Raw genomic sequence first — 14,858 nt, 5'->3', positions numbered from 1 at the left:
TTTCTTTCTTTTTTTCTTTTTTTTTGGGTTTTATATTTACGATTTCTTTTGTTTGGGAGTGCCATTTCTGGTGTGGTCAGTGATAGACGTAGGCAAAGATGTGGTGGGGTATCCATGCTTTTTTTTTTTTTCTGACTCAACTTCTAAAATTAATCTGTTCTTTTCTTTTTCTTGCTAAAAGGTAAATATCATTATGAAAATGAATGTTTGAGGTTTACAAGATGTTGACACAAACTGTAAGACCTCTATGATTTGATTACACGGCAAAAAAAGTTTTAAAACATGTAATCAAAAGACAATCGAACTTGAAGCCGTTCTGCCTTGGAGCGAACAGGACAACAAAGATCGATACAACACTTGAGGAGTCGGTAGAAAAAGCACAAACAAGATAGGCATATGGAGTAACCTGATAACCGGAGATCGAGGGACACGACGCTAGCATGAAGTTGTTTCATACGGTTGCCTGAATCAATACTTTCCTCTAGGACACAGAGACAAACCCGGTCAAAGACCGCCCTCTACGTCCGGGCTGGGTAAGAACTGATCCTAAATTCCAGCATACACAGGACAACACGAAATCACAGGTGCTTAATAGCGCTCAACAAACCCAACCAACTCGTCCTCTAAGTCAGTTAAGGGAAAGGGGCAGCATCACCACCTCCTGGGTCTTACTCCCTCCTCGAGCAGCAAGGTGGGACCCCAATATCTAAGAGACCAAAGAGACGCCACTGCCATATTCGTTTAAGCCTACAAATCATACCCATTCTCACAAGCAACGCCAAACAATATCAAAAGAGGAACGAAGAGCTAACTAAAGCATCGACTCAGTAGCAAGAACGCCTAATCTCGACTCGTAAGGAGAAAAATTTCAATAACGAAGTCTGAGGTCCCGGGACCTCTATCTCAGGCAGAGCATATCCGATTTACCTTTGAATCGAAGAAGGCAAAAAGCGACGTTTGTGAACCTTGCCATCGAGGTACTTTCATGTCGGGAGAGGAGACACGTTTATTGGCGAAGAGAAGCTTCATAGTGTCGGCCCAGTCGCTAGAGAGGCCTAGATACGAAACATCTCTAACTCATATACGAACCGCAAACAACGCAGCAGACTCGCGAATGACGACGCCATAAAAAGAGACCCATCACCAACAGAACCACAACGGAGAGGAATTTGAACTTGGCGGAGTATTATGGGCCCTCTCGCAGCGCCTTAGGGCACCGGAGAGGCAAGAAGTACGAAGGAGACATCCGTTCTTTCCTTGGTAAACTATATTTTCCATAATGAGATGAAAATATATGTATTTTGCGATTGTTGTTAATTGACCACATGGCAAAAGCTTTGTAAGTGTGAATGTGACAACTGACAACCTAGCTGCTTGAAGAAGGGAAACTTCTCCTCAATGTTTGCCAATTAACTTCAAGTTAAAATAAGAGTCGAGATGTTATCAGCCATAGATATAAAGTTATATTATACTACAAGGTTTGTGACCCCGGAAGTTTTCATATGATAAAAAGGTGCATGAAACACATGGGGACTCTGGTGAACAAAAAAAAAAACACATGGACTCTACTATTCTTTGTACCTTTAATAGATTGTTCATAAAGGAATATTATAAAGTAGAGATCCATTTGTTATTAGTTGAGACTTTGGTATGTTACTATTGACATGCCATTGATCCCTCGCTAATGATCTTTTGGGGATCTTATAACATCACCTTTTTTATATTTAGAGATGACACGAAAAGAAATATGGACCAGTAAAATATACAATTTCAGTCTTTCTTCTTTAATTCGATTCTTCTGGATTTGTTATTTGTATTTTTCAGAGTGTGGGGCCCTTATCATCTTCTATTTCCTTGTCTATTACATTTCAGCCATGTCTATTAACGTATGTATGAGTATGACGATAAAGGAAAAATAGAATAGATTTAAAAAAAAAAACCACGTATTTGATCGAGCCTGTTTATTGACCTCAAACCATTTGATGCAAAGTATTACCTTTGACAGTGTGTGTGGACAGTTCATAAGTTTTTTCACTTTTTTCTTGCGACTTAAGTTTTTTTCACTTTCGCTACGTAATTCCAGTTTTTATTTTCAAAATTTTACTGTCGTGTTGGGTCTTAAAATCACAAACTGGGACGTAAAAACAGATCGTTGGGTTTTGTATATAGTGCGCGTCATAATAGCTACAATAATAGGCCTTGTACTAGCTATATAATAATGGGCCTTGTAATAGCTATATAAAAATGGGCCTTGTAAAAGTTATATAATAATGGGCCGCAAAAGCAATACTTTACAAGATATAACAGAGGACAAACAAACAGTGGCTGGATAAGTCGTTTTGGATAAAACACTCTCTTCTCTCCATCCTCCTCTTGGAGCAGAGCTCCGTCGTCAATCCTAGCAAGCAATGGCTTCCTCAGTCGTCACTTCTTTTCAACCCAGGTACTATTGACATAGTTAAAAAACATTAGACCTCTGGCTCCAATTCCCTTAGGTTATCGCTTTCTTAATTTCATCATCTCTTTGAATGTGGGGTTCACGAGTCCCCGAGAGTGTGAAGAATCTCTCTGTATGAAAATGCTATGCTATGCGAATGTTGACTTGGCTGGTGAATTTTTTTGTAATTTTAGTTTCGAGAAAAAAGCAGAATTCTAGACGTTCTTACATTAACTTGGCTCCAATCTGTTCGGTTGTTGTTTAGACATGTTTTTTGTTTGTTTGTCTGAAGATAAGAGATACTTTGCTTTCCTTTAGGTCATCATTTTTGGGCGATAGAAACGTGTTCAAGGTCACAACCAAGCCGATTGCTAGAGTGGGTTTCTCCAGCAAGACCATAGAGTGCAAGGAGTCAAGGATAGGGAAGCAGCCCATCGCTGTACCATCCAATGTAACCATCGCATTGGAAGGTCAAGACTTGAAAGTCAAAGGTCCATTAGGAGAGCTCGCTCTAACTTACCCACGCGAAGTTGAGCTCATCAAAGAAGATGCTGGTTTATTGAGGGTCAAAAAAACCGTCGAAACTAGAAGAGCTAACCAGATGCACGGCCTTTTCAGGTTCACAAAGCTCTCAACACCTTTATTATTATATATCAATTGGTCACAGAAACAAAAGTCTTGTACTTTATATCAATTGGTTACAAAGTCTTGAACTTTATATCAATTGGTTATTACAAAGTGTTGAACTTTAGAGGTTTGTTTATTGCTGCTAACTACCCTTTTGTAACTCTCATGTGTTATTAGGACGCTAACGGATAACATGGTAGTGGGAGTGTCAAAGGGCTTTGAGAAGAAGCTGATACTAGTGGGTGTCGGTTACCGTGCGACGGTGGAAGGGAAAGAGCTGGTTCTGAATCTGGGGTTTTCTCACCCGGTGAAGATGCAGATACCGGATAGTTTGAAAGTGAAAGTGGAAGAGAACACGAGGATCACGGTGAGTGGATACGACAAGAGCGAGATAGGGCAGTTTGCTGCGACGGTGAGGAAGTGGAGGCCGCCGGAGCCGTACAAGGGTAAGGGAGTGAAGTATTCAGATGAGATTGTGAGGAGGAAAGAAGGCAAAGCTGGAAAGAAGAAGTGATCATCTTTTGTTCCTTGTTGTTGTGTATTTTACCCTTTCTATGTTAAATGTGTATTTGCGCAAATCTTTTTTTATGAAAAAAATGTGAAACTTTTCCCCATGATTCACTGGTTGCGAACTTACTGAGAAAAAACAAATCTTGTGGTAAAAAATCTTGTTGTGCTCTTATGGCCTTGCTGGCTTTGTTCGTGTCTCTTTTAAGGTAATAATACCTTTCTTTACCCAATTTTTGCTAGAATAACTTGTGGATTAGAGTGAAAATATTTGTCGCCAATGGTAATATGCTAAGTTGACTCAAAGCCTGATCACTTTCTTGATGACCTTCGCTTGAATAATCCATGACCTCAACTCAAGAGGTACATTACTTTTGCTGTGGCTATCGGATAGACATAAACACTCGGGAGATATGTGAACATTCTTAACTATTTATTGAACTGCAGTTTTGCGGAGACTGTTGATCTCAATGTATCTGATCCTGTAGGGCATAAACACATACCTTACGTCGTCGTTCTTGTGAAGATGGCTGATGAATGGACTCAGTCCCATAGTGGCAATCTTCCTTTGACCAGGGAAGAGAAAAAAGAATTTAAGGTGCTCTTCTTCTTTTGCTACTTTGCTAATTCATAAAGCTAGCCAGCTTGCTTTCTTCTGGCTCTTTTTATCTAATCTAACTTAATCCTTGAAATCTTAGGATTTGGTGAAGTCCAAGATGATATCTATGGATGAGGATAACTACAAAGAGGCCATTGAAGCCGCTTTCAAAGTTTTTGCTCCTCGTGAAATCAGTAAGTTTGATACCTCGTGTGGTGTGTGGTATCTAAACAGAAAACTTTATCATCATCATCATCATCACAGTTATTCCTGGTTTCTGTTCCAGGCTCAGAGATCCAACAGATCAGCAATGATGCTTGTGCTGAAGCGAGTTCAAACTCCTCAGATTTTGGGGTGATGGTAGCGGCTCTGAAGGTTCGAAACCAGAAAATTGCTCTCTCCCAAACTTTTTACTTTCATGTTTCATAATACTAATGCTTGTCATACATCACCACCACCTGCAGGAGTTTGTCTCGAACGAAGGTGGTGGAGAGGCACCCCTCGAAGGCTCTATACCAGATATGACGTCGTCAACAGAGTAAGTACAATGGCACTGTTACTACTTCATCATCAAATCTATTTTTTTCAGATTATGTGATCGTTCGTAGGTATGCAGATATCGTATGGTAGAGGAGGAGTTCAGCAATCCTTCTGTGACCGAGATTCAAAAGTGTTTAGCGGACGAGGATTACAGGTGTGAACACAAACAAAAGCATCATCTGGTTTGAAAAGTGAGCTTGTTTGCTTTCTATGGTTGCATGTTAATGTTGTTAACGGTCGCAGTTGGTGCAATGGGATTTTATATTCTTCTTAGAGCTGTGGACAGGTTTTCCGCCAACTATATAACAAGTTTCCTGGCCAGTTTGATGGGGTAAGAAGAGACTCATTACGGCAACAAAGCTAAAAACCTATCTCTGAACAATTGGTATTTGTTTGGTTAGTATTATTAATATGAAAAAATCTGTTTTTTTTCTTGTAGAGGGATGGATGAGGACATTTCTCGGTTAAAAACTACTGCCAGATGATCTTATCAATGAGATGTGTCGGTTTGGTGCCTCTGAGCTTCATGTGGTTGCTGCCTTTCTTGGAGGAATCGCGTCTCAAGAAGCCATCAAAAGATTTGAGCTCTGTCTTTTGCTCAGGTCATTGAAGCCTACAACGAGTATGCTGGGGTGATAGAACGTCCGTAAGCCTCAAGGTGGCTAAAGAGGAAAGGAGAAGGCAAGCTGGATCAGTCATAATCCCTGAAAGAAGAGTGGCAGAGAGCTCGTCATGAAAAAGGACTGAGATTACTCTAGTAAAAAATCTCCTAAGCAGGTAGAACATATCTGCGAGAAACCTTTTGCCTAAGCTGCTTGCTTCATGTTCTCTTTTTTTCTTCATCCTTCACGTTCAGGCAATTGTATGTATACCATGTTTGGAAGCCAAATGATTAGATATGGATACAGTTACATCAATGATTTTTACGAATCAGAATAATTATTTGTATTATGCTGCTACACCAATGTTTGTGAGAAATGGTTCCATGCAAAATTAAATGCGTGTGTAGATCTCACACCTGCAAAAGCTGAGCAAATCAAACATTACAGAGATCCGATCAGAGCTGCAGTAGCAACAACAACAACAAAAAGCTTGAAGGGTGTTATAATAACATTAGAGCGAGCCTGTAATAACCATACTGAGTTAATAAAGTAAAAGGTGAATATTTTAACATCCTGTAATGAGCAGGAGTCCGTTTCTATGCAATAAAGTTTGAGCAAGAGGACGATAGAAGTAAAGATGGTATCGAGCTTCACCTGCATGAAATCATTCATTACATAGCATAGGATATATAAAAGTCATAAATAACAAAAGAAAAAGACTAAACAAAGGGGCATTGCATATGTATTGACGGTTGCATCTTCTATCTTCTCAAAATCCTCTCTCCTCCTGTAATAGAAGTGAAACATGTTGTGTCAATCCTTCCAAAACCACCTCAATCGGGGCTCAGAGGCCACAGTCCGATGCTCCTGGAAACGTATGGAAACTTCATGCAACATAGACAAAGCAGGGACCAGGAAGGCGAGCAAGGCCGCGAAGAGAGAAAATAGCGGGTTCGATGAGATTACTCCCATAGCTACGGCATAAGAAATGCACAGGGGTCCCACCATCCAGAAGAACCAACATACAAACTTGTTACCAGTCGGTATGAGACAAATTGTGTAGAAAGTCGCAGAGCAGAAGCCCACGGTGTTGGAAGTCCAAAGAAACATGAAGAACATCTGTTTCCTCCCATTGGAACTTGCATTAGCAGTATCCTCGGGTTTCTGTGCACCTCCTGGAGGCTAGAGTGCAGTCTGGTAAGTGGTCGTTACTACCAGAGTGCAGACAATCAGTAAGAGTCCACGTGCTTCGTCTGATATGCTACTCATTAGGCGTCTCATGAAAGTGGAGCCGAAATTCGAGAAAGTGAGTGGTGATGTCAAATATCTTAAGCATTGCCTTGGGTTTTGGCAGGGACACCGCCTCTTTGCACCCGGTATTTGCAACAAGTTGTTCCAAATCCAAGTCTCTCGGTCCCTGGCTTCTTAAGATGTCGAGGAAAGTTAAATCAACACCATTTACTTTGTTTCGCTCAACCGATCGACATTTCAATAACAGTCTCAGCATCTACATATAACGGATCAATCATATTAGGAAAGAATCTTGTATAAGAATCTCACCTAGTTCATTCATTCATAGGAGGCAGAACTTGTTTTTATATATACTAGGTGTGTTATCCGCGTATGCAGACACAATTTTCTTATGAATATTTATTAGTTTATATATTTTATTAAAATATGTATGTTTATTATTGTATTAAATTTTTGAAAACACTAACATATTAAAACTACTTTTAATTTTGAAATCTTATACTTTTGTTATCACTTTTTGTGCACTTATTTTTACTTATGTTTTGCTTATATTTTCCATTTCTTTTCCATTATTTATATTTTCTATTATATATATTTTGCTCATCTATACTATTTAAACATAAACAATAAAAACATTTACTTACAAAAAGTAATAGTTGGATCAATATATTTATTGTTAGATTGAAATAAAAATAATATATATTTTTATTAAAATAATATGATTAATATAAATTCGTTTTGATTAATATGATCAATATGATTTTGTATAATTAGTATTAATATTAATTTTAATAATTTATCTAATCAAAAAATTAAAATTAGTTTTCTATTTTGTTGTTAATTTATGTTAATTCATTAAAGGTATAAATGATATTGAACACTCTAAATTTTTTATTTTAAAATATATTAATAAATTTTGGATAATTCTTATTATTATTAATTTTATTTACTTATGTAATAAAAATTTCGTTTTTATTTTGTAGGTAATTTATATATTTATCCATTAAGGATATAAACAATCTTAATCAATCGAATTTTTTATTTTAAAATATATTTTTAAATTTTGAGCCCACCCTGCTATTTTCTGGGGTAGAAATGACGTGGCTGCTGCGGGTTTCGAGGGATGTCTAGGCCCCGGTCTGGGACCCTCGGTAAACAAAAAAAAACATTGATGGTAAACTTTTATAATAAACACTAAACAGTCGAAAGAAATTTATTTTAATGCAATCAGAAACGGTTAACCAATATAAAATCAAACAATAATTTTATTATCAGGCTCTCTTCAGTGTCATCTCTCTATGTGAGAACGGTGTCATTCTTTGGGCAACAGAAATTCCAAATGTGACATTAGTCCTTCGATGATTACTACTCTCTCCGGGGAAGACGGTGGATGCATCCTCCGAAATGACACAAATGGGCGAGAGTAAAGCCCAATCTACACATGATTAGTCGGCAGAAGGTTTATGAGATGGTTTAATTCAGACAAACGACAATAATTTGAGTTATTTTTGACACCACTTACATCAAAAGTTATTTTGTCAAGAAAATGGGGTCCAAGAGTATCAATCAAGATGGAATACTAAAACTGTCTAAGAAGTTATTGGGCATCAAAGAATTAAGTTATTTCAAATCTTGCTGCTTCAAAAGAAAAGATAGGAGCCACAAATACAATGTGGGTTTATGAAATGAAAACAAAAGGCAATAATAATAGAGGCCACCAAAGCTTGGTGGGTGTCATTAGTTACTACAATGGCATTTCGTTTTCGATATGTCTTTGGATTTATTCTAATATGCATATATATAATATATATACTTTAACAAATAGGATGTAAAATAGTCTTGTAAACGTCTGTCTTTCCCATTTCCATTTCCATTTCCATTTGATGCCGCCACAAATAATCATCACCCATTAGGAAATTTTATCATCTAAAAGCAATCACCACCTATTGTGAATAGAATCACACAGTTTAAAGACATAAATTATATGAGTATATTATTTGTGAAAGCATTAGGCTATTGACACTATTGCTATGAACATTCAAGATCCACTTTGTATTCGAGTGAAACTTGTTTTATTTTACGTAAAGCAAGCAAATTAAAATCGTATCTCTCTGTTGAATTTTGGTTCTCTAAAAGCCTAACAGACCATAATTTGCCTTTAGCAATTAATTCTTTCTTTGCTATCAAAGCTTCAATCAATACCATATTTTGCTCATATATGTTTAAAAGCACATGTGAACAAAAAAAATTTTAAAAGCACCTACATACTAAATTAAAAAGGAAGAGAATAAATCCAAACCTAAGATTTTATAAGAAAATATTATTATATATTTATATATGGTTAAGAATAAAGTAGTGGCCTCTGAAAAAGGAGTAGCAACAAGAAGCAAATCGATGGATGATGAATATGGGCAGGACCGTCTTTTAGCACGTGCAAGTGGAGCGGTCGAACAGGGTCCAAAATTTTAGAGGGTCCATAATTTTTTTTGTTTTAGTAATAGTTATAAATTTAAAATCATACTTTTATAAAAAATCAGAATAACTATATTTGAATTTAGGTTCCGTATTTATAACCAATAATGTAAACTACAATTTTTATTTTGTTTATATAACCAACTAAAATACAGTAAATTAGGACGTAATTAATATTTTTATCAATTATATATTTTGGAAAGTAAGAAATAGTTGTTAATGTATGTTTGAATATTCAATGGTAGTATATAAAGTTAATATTCTAATTGATTATGTTTAGGAAAAAATTATTAATTAGTGATTATAAATACGGATAACAAAATATATTTTTTCACCATTTTTAGTTAGAAATAAAAAAACACAAAGAAAAGAAAACTAGCCTACAAATTATGTTGACAAGAATGAGTAATTTGTCCAATTAAAAGTATATATCTTGCTATCCATATCCAAATAATAAACATAAAAAATAACTTAAAAATAGAAGAATGATCAAATTTGATGATTTGATCAACGATTTTGCATTGAAAAATGCTAAATAATCTTGTTCAATGATTTGATCAGTGATTTTGCATTAAAAACTAGAAATAATGTTATTTAGATATAAAATAATTAATTGATGTATTTATTTTATATTATACTGATATTTTGTAAAAAGAAAAATATATTATTTCAGAATCTTATTTTCTTATTTTCTTATTGTTAAAAAAATCTTATTTTCTTATTTTGAACCGGGTCTGTCTAAAGCTTGAGACGGCCCTGAATATGGGATTGTCAGCTTTAAAGGGGTTTGCTTGAAGAAGAGAGTGACCAAACTTTGAAACTGAATTAGGTAAAGTGGCAGTCTCCTCTTTCAAGCAAAGCACCTAACTTCTACCACCATTTCATTGTTTGCCCAATATACCAGATTAAACCGAATATAACCGATATGTGGTATAGGTAAACTAGTCAAGTGGCCGGTTTATAGATTAGTTGGCCAATTAATTGGTTTCAAATTTATCATTGTTTTGTATAATATCTTTACGTACAGAGCAGCTCGCTTTTGCTCCTTGAAACGTAACTCTTGAACCAGCCGGTTGGAAGGTTTTAGTTAGTGATTGAAATAAAAGTGACATTTCAGTTAACCGAACCGTGCATTTGATTATGATTCTACATTTCTACTGAATGTCGATGTCGGTTGCGAACGGTGTATACCTTAAATGACACTCTCATTTCGCTGGATTTTTTCATTTTTACTTCAAATCATTTCGCTGAATTATTGGTGGCCATACACACGTATTAAAGTATGCATGTGTCTACTCCACTTTTATGGTTATGTACTTAATGTAAGTTTTGATTCTTTTGACTTCCTCTTTGAGCCACTAATAGATATATAATCGAGTGGCTAATGACAGAGACACCACACTTTTTTAATAAAATATGTAATTTGGTATATAATATTATTATCAGCCTTAATTTTATCATCATTGAACTAAAACCAGTATAATGTACGTGTTACATATAATCTTATTCATGTTTGTATTTATTGTTCTGTTTTGTTTATGCGTTTATGATTTTACAACAAAATATAAATTTTTTTTTTGACTGAGACAATTTTTTTTTAAACTATTACAGTTTTTAAAAGAATGATATTTTACATATACAAATGAAAAAAAAGACGATAGCTAACATCTATTAAAAGACAAACATGTTTGAAACGGCCATGTTGCTTTGATAAACAGCTATTATGACATACAGACACACCAAACACGTTGTACTTGACCACCATCACATTCCCAGAATATAGCACTTGTTTATAATTAAGCATAAAAGACCACATAAATAGTTCCCCTCGTCCATATCCACCGGATACAAAAAACATCAACGACAGATCTGAAGCTCGAGCTATTATTGACATTTAAATAATTTTGGATAACATTGATCTAATCAATTTATTACAGTCTCATCTCGTTGCTATTCAAATAAATTAGCACCGACTTCTTGAATGATCACATGCCATGGGGCATTAGCACAACCATCGATGGAATATTACGTCAAGAAAACAAAAACTTCAAATTCTATTATTGTTTTTTTCTCACAAATGAGTTTAGAATCAGTGTGAGATTTTGAATGGGTATAACGTTACCATAGATACTAGATAGAAAATGGTCCAAAATATTTAATAATTAAATATCAGATGTTTGTGTTTCAGACTGAAACTTTCAGTAACGACATACATGTATGTTCCCTAGGAGTTAACTGTGTTTATAAACCAGTCTTCAAGCTGAAATTCATAATACTAAATCTTAGAAGCGTCATTGGGAATTGAAACTCTATCGTGGCATCAACTGATAAACCGAATTTAGTTAATTATATGTAGCCCTCAAGAAGTTTTGAAACATCAGAATCACTCTACTAAACTAATGTAAACATAGTTAGTTTCCAAAGTTAAATAAAGCATACGTATCCTCAAAGAACTATTACGCGCAAAATGCATGAAAGCGAAGAACTAGACCGAGAGACAGATCCATCGTCGTCATTCGTCAAAGCATGTGGTATCATTTTGGACATTAGTTACACAAACTCATGGTTTGTAAAATTTCATGATGACACGTGGGAAAAGCTCGTGAGGCGGGACCCACGATTCGAATACAGGTGCAGTGAGCTTGTGATGCAAAACGGAGAGCATCACATGATGTATCAGTACAGTCGCAGAATCTCTTATGAACCGAAAAGACCCGACTAAAATAGTAATAACTATCTTTTTTATTTTTCTTTTCCATCTCTTATTTCTTTCCGAAAATCAAAATTGAATCCTCTCAGTACAATCACAGAATCTCTTATTTCTTTCTTTCTTGCTTGCTTGACAAAAAAAAGATATCTCTCTATTATATACAAACTACTACCTCCAAATCTGATTTAAAATGTATCAATTTGAATGTCTGTTTCTAGTTATCTTACACTTTTCAATTTTCTTAAAGCCATTAGAAAATATCTTTCGAGTATATTGGACAAACATCCATACACATTCATCTGCCACTACAACAAATATGGACATTGATAGCAGACGATTAGCGCTATGTTAGTATTTTTATAGCGTTTTTATAAATGCTATTACATCCACCGCTATAATAGGACGACAGGATATGATAGCGTTTTTATCAAGTGCTATAATAGAGTAACATATAATAGCATATTGTTAATGCTATTTTTTATTTATTAATAACACATGAACCGTGCTATATTAAACTATATAATAGTGGATATACGTTGCTATAAATAATTCATTTGTAGCTATATTTCGTTGCTATGATTCATGTTATGATAGCCCATTTTTGGTGTGATTATTTTATGTTTAGTAGCACTGATATTGAATTGTATATATCTGTATTTAAATAAAAATATTAATTAAATTATTAATTAAATTATTAATTAATATATTTTAATCCAAATTAAAATTAAAATTGATTTTTATATAATTGATAATTGGTTTTAAAAAGTGAATATATTATTTAAAAAATTGTTTACAAATGCCGGTTTAATTATTAAATCCGGTTTCAGACAAATCCGGTTTAGAAAGCAAAATCTAAACCGTTCACAAAAAAAATCTAAATCTAAACATAATTAACCCTAACTAAACCTAATTAACTTCTTCAGTCTCCGCCGCTGCTCGCATCTCCACTCACGACCATGCTGCTCGGATCGCCACCGCACGACCAACACCAGCTTACACCACCGCTGCACCACGCTTGACCGGAGACGAGTCTGCCGCGCCTCACACCAATGCCTCTCTTTCACTGCTCCTTAATAAATCTGTATACAAAACAAAACTCAATTAATCATATAGAAGATGACGAGAAGAAGAGAGCAGATAAGAGGAATGTGAAGTGAGTTGACCTGTGGTGGTCGAGTCTTCTCTTTGTTTCCCAACGGAGTGGTGGTGGTGACGAGCGCCTCGTTGGTGGGGGTGACGAGCATGTCGGTGACTGTAGTGGTGGTGAAGAGTGCGAAAAATCGAAGGGAATAGTGGTGGCGGTGGTGGTGACGATTTCGTCGGCTCCGATAAGTGTAAAAGGACGAAGCTTTCTTTTGGTCAAAACTTAGAGATGAAGAGAAGAAAGAAGATGAGAAGAAGCAGGGTAGAGAAAATGTGAGAGAGAAGAACTACGAGAGAGAGAGAGATCTTTTAACCTTATGAATTCTTGTCCATTAGATTTAGGATAATCAACGGTTGTGGTTAAAAGAAAGACTAATCTGCGTTCCTTGTATATGATTGGTCCATTTGTAGTTAAATAATAAAAAACTCGATTAAGTTATATCCGTTAGATTGAGATCAATCAACGGTGGAGTTGATATGTTAGTTATCCTCACCATTCTTCTTTATTGGTCAAAGCTTTTTCTCTTTTTTTATTTTTTTCTGATTCTTCTTTGTTATACTGTTTTTTTTTAAATTAAAAAAAATTGGATCTTTAAAATTTTAATAACTGATGTTAATAATCTTATATTAGATTAATGATTTTGTATACAGGGTTCAAGTTTGGGTTTGGAGTTTTAATATAGTGTTTGAGATTTAAAATTCAACTTAAAAGTCTATAAATATTAGAATTATTGAAATGTATAGTTTATAATTTGGAGTGTGTATATATATATATATATATATATATATATATGCCAATCTCCATCTAATAACATCACACTAAACATACAAACCCCTAAACTATTATGGTCTATAAATACAATTTAGGGTATATAATCATGGTTTTGGAATTTTGAATCAGATATATAGTCTGAGATTAAATTTTTCAAAAATTACTAAACTTAGAGTTTTATATTTAAGATTTGGAATTCAAGTTTAAAAAATATTATTGTTGAAATTTGAATTTAACATATAAGGTTTGAGATATGTAGTTAGAGTTTAGGGTATGTTTAGGGTTTAGGTAAAAAATGTTCTTTTTCTAATCTATTATTAGTGCTAGATTTTTTTTATCATGTTACTTTTTGTATTATCTTTAGATTTTATGACGTAATTTTAAAATCTGGAGCTTACTCAAATTTTATTTATTAATTATTGCTTTTAAATTATTAATAAATATAATTTTCTCAAACAAAAACACAAGTAAATCATAAAATAGCATGTAACTTTTCATTAAATTTTAAAACATACAAAGTCAATACATGAAAACATGATCATAAAGCAAAAGACATTGACACTCATCGATGAGTTTGGATACGAAGTTGCAGAGACTGCAAAGTATCACAAGAATACAAAACCAAGTTCAATTTCATAATCTCTCTCGCTTGAGATGATACATTTTCCAGTGGCCTTCCAGTAGTGGCTCGATTCACCCTACTTCCACTCGGACACTTCGATGAAGCATACGTAATGCTCTGTTGATGATACCAGTCGTTAGCTTAAAGGAGTGAAGCTGGAATCATCTTAGAAACGTAGAGCATGAGAGGGCCATTTGGATCACAGTTCCTGATGGCAGTGGCATACGATCATCAAGGGGACCTTCATACAAGTTCTCAACACGGTTCCTTTGTGCAGTATGGGGAGATGGAAGGTGAAAAATCATCATCTCAAGAAGTGCAGTACTTGCAGGGAGCCACGTTTCTGGTGGCAGGGTCAAAGAAATTCTCACCCCACAGCCTCTCCATTATTTTAGTCTCATCAACACCAAACTAAAAGACCAGTAATCCACCGATATTGGGTCTTCAATCAAAAGACCAGGGGAAGACACTGAATTACAAAGGAGAGAAGTAATCTGTATTAAGAGACAAATAAAAAAAAAGAGCTAGTATTTTACATTTGGCTTTGATAACAAATCGCAAAGCTCTAGGAGAGACT

The 14,858-nt window shown here is 35.0% G+C and overlaps 2 protein-coding genes across 3 annotated transcripts; both read left to right on the top strand.

The window, feature by feature from the left end:
- Positions 1-2,302: 2,302 nt before the first annotated feature.
- LOC108851630 (50S ribosomal protein L6, chloroplastic) lies at positions 2,303-3,681 on the top strand. The gene is made up of 3 exons (XM_018625124.2): positions 2,303-2,443; positions 2,756-3,055; positions 3,242-3,681. The coding sequence occupies exons 1-3, from the start codon at positions 2,409-2,411 to the stop codon at positions 3,576-3,578; spliced, it is 672 nt and encodes a 223-aa protein (XP_018480626.1). The 5' UTR covers positions 2,303-2,408; the 3' UTR covers positions 3,579-3,681.
- A 122-nt stretch (positions 3,682-3,803) lies between these two features.
- LOC130508639 (NEDD8-activating enzyme E1 regulatory subunit AXR1-like) lies at positions 3,804-5,616 on the top strand. Of its 2 annotated transcripts, XM_057004236.1 has the most exons (7): positions 3,804-4,169; positions 4,270-4,363; positions 4,456-4,544; positions 4,634-4,707; positions 4,786-4,863; positions 4,953-5,040; positions 5,149-5,616. In XM_057004236.1, exons 1-6 carry the CDS (start codon positions 4,098-4,100, stop codon positions 4,981-4,983), a joined length of 438 nt encoding a protein of 145 aa, XP_056860216.1. In that variant the 5' UTR covers positions 3,804-4,097; the 3' UTR covers positions 4,984-5,040; positions 5,149-5,616. The 2 variants fall into 2 exon arrangements, with proteins under 2 accessions (XP_056860216.1, XP_056860215.1); XM_057004235.1 differs by having other exon boundaries at positions 4,786-5,040.
- Positions 5,617-14,858: the final 9,242 nt, after the last annotated feature.

Source organism: Raphanus sativus, chromosome 1, assembly GCF_000801105.2.
Source record: "Raphanus sativus cultivar WK10039 chromosome 1, ASM80110v3, whole genome shotgun sequence".
NCBI classification, from domain to species: domain Eukaryota; kingdom Viridiplantae; phylum Streptophyta; class Magnoliopsida; order Brassicales; family Brassicaceae; genus Raphanus; species Raphanus sativus.
This window is presented reverse-complemented; position numbering and strand designations above follow the sequence as displayed.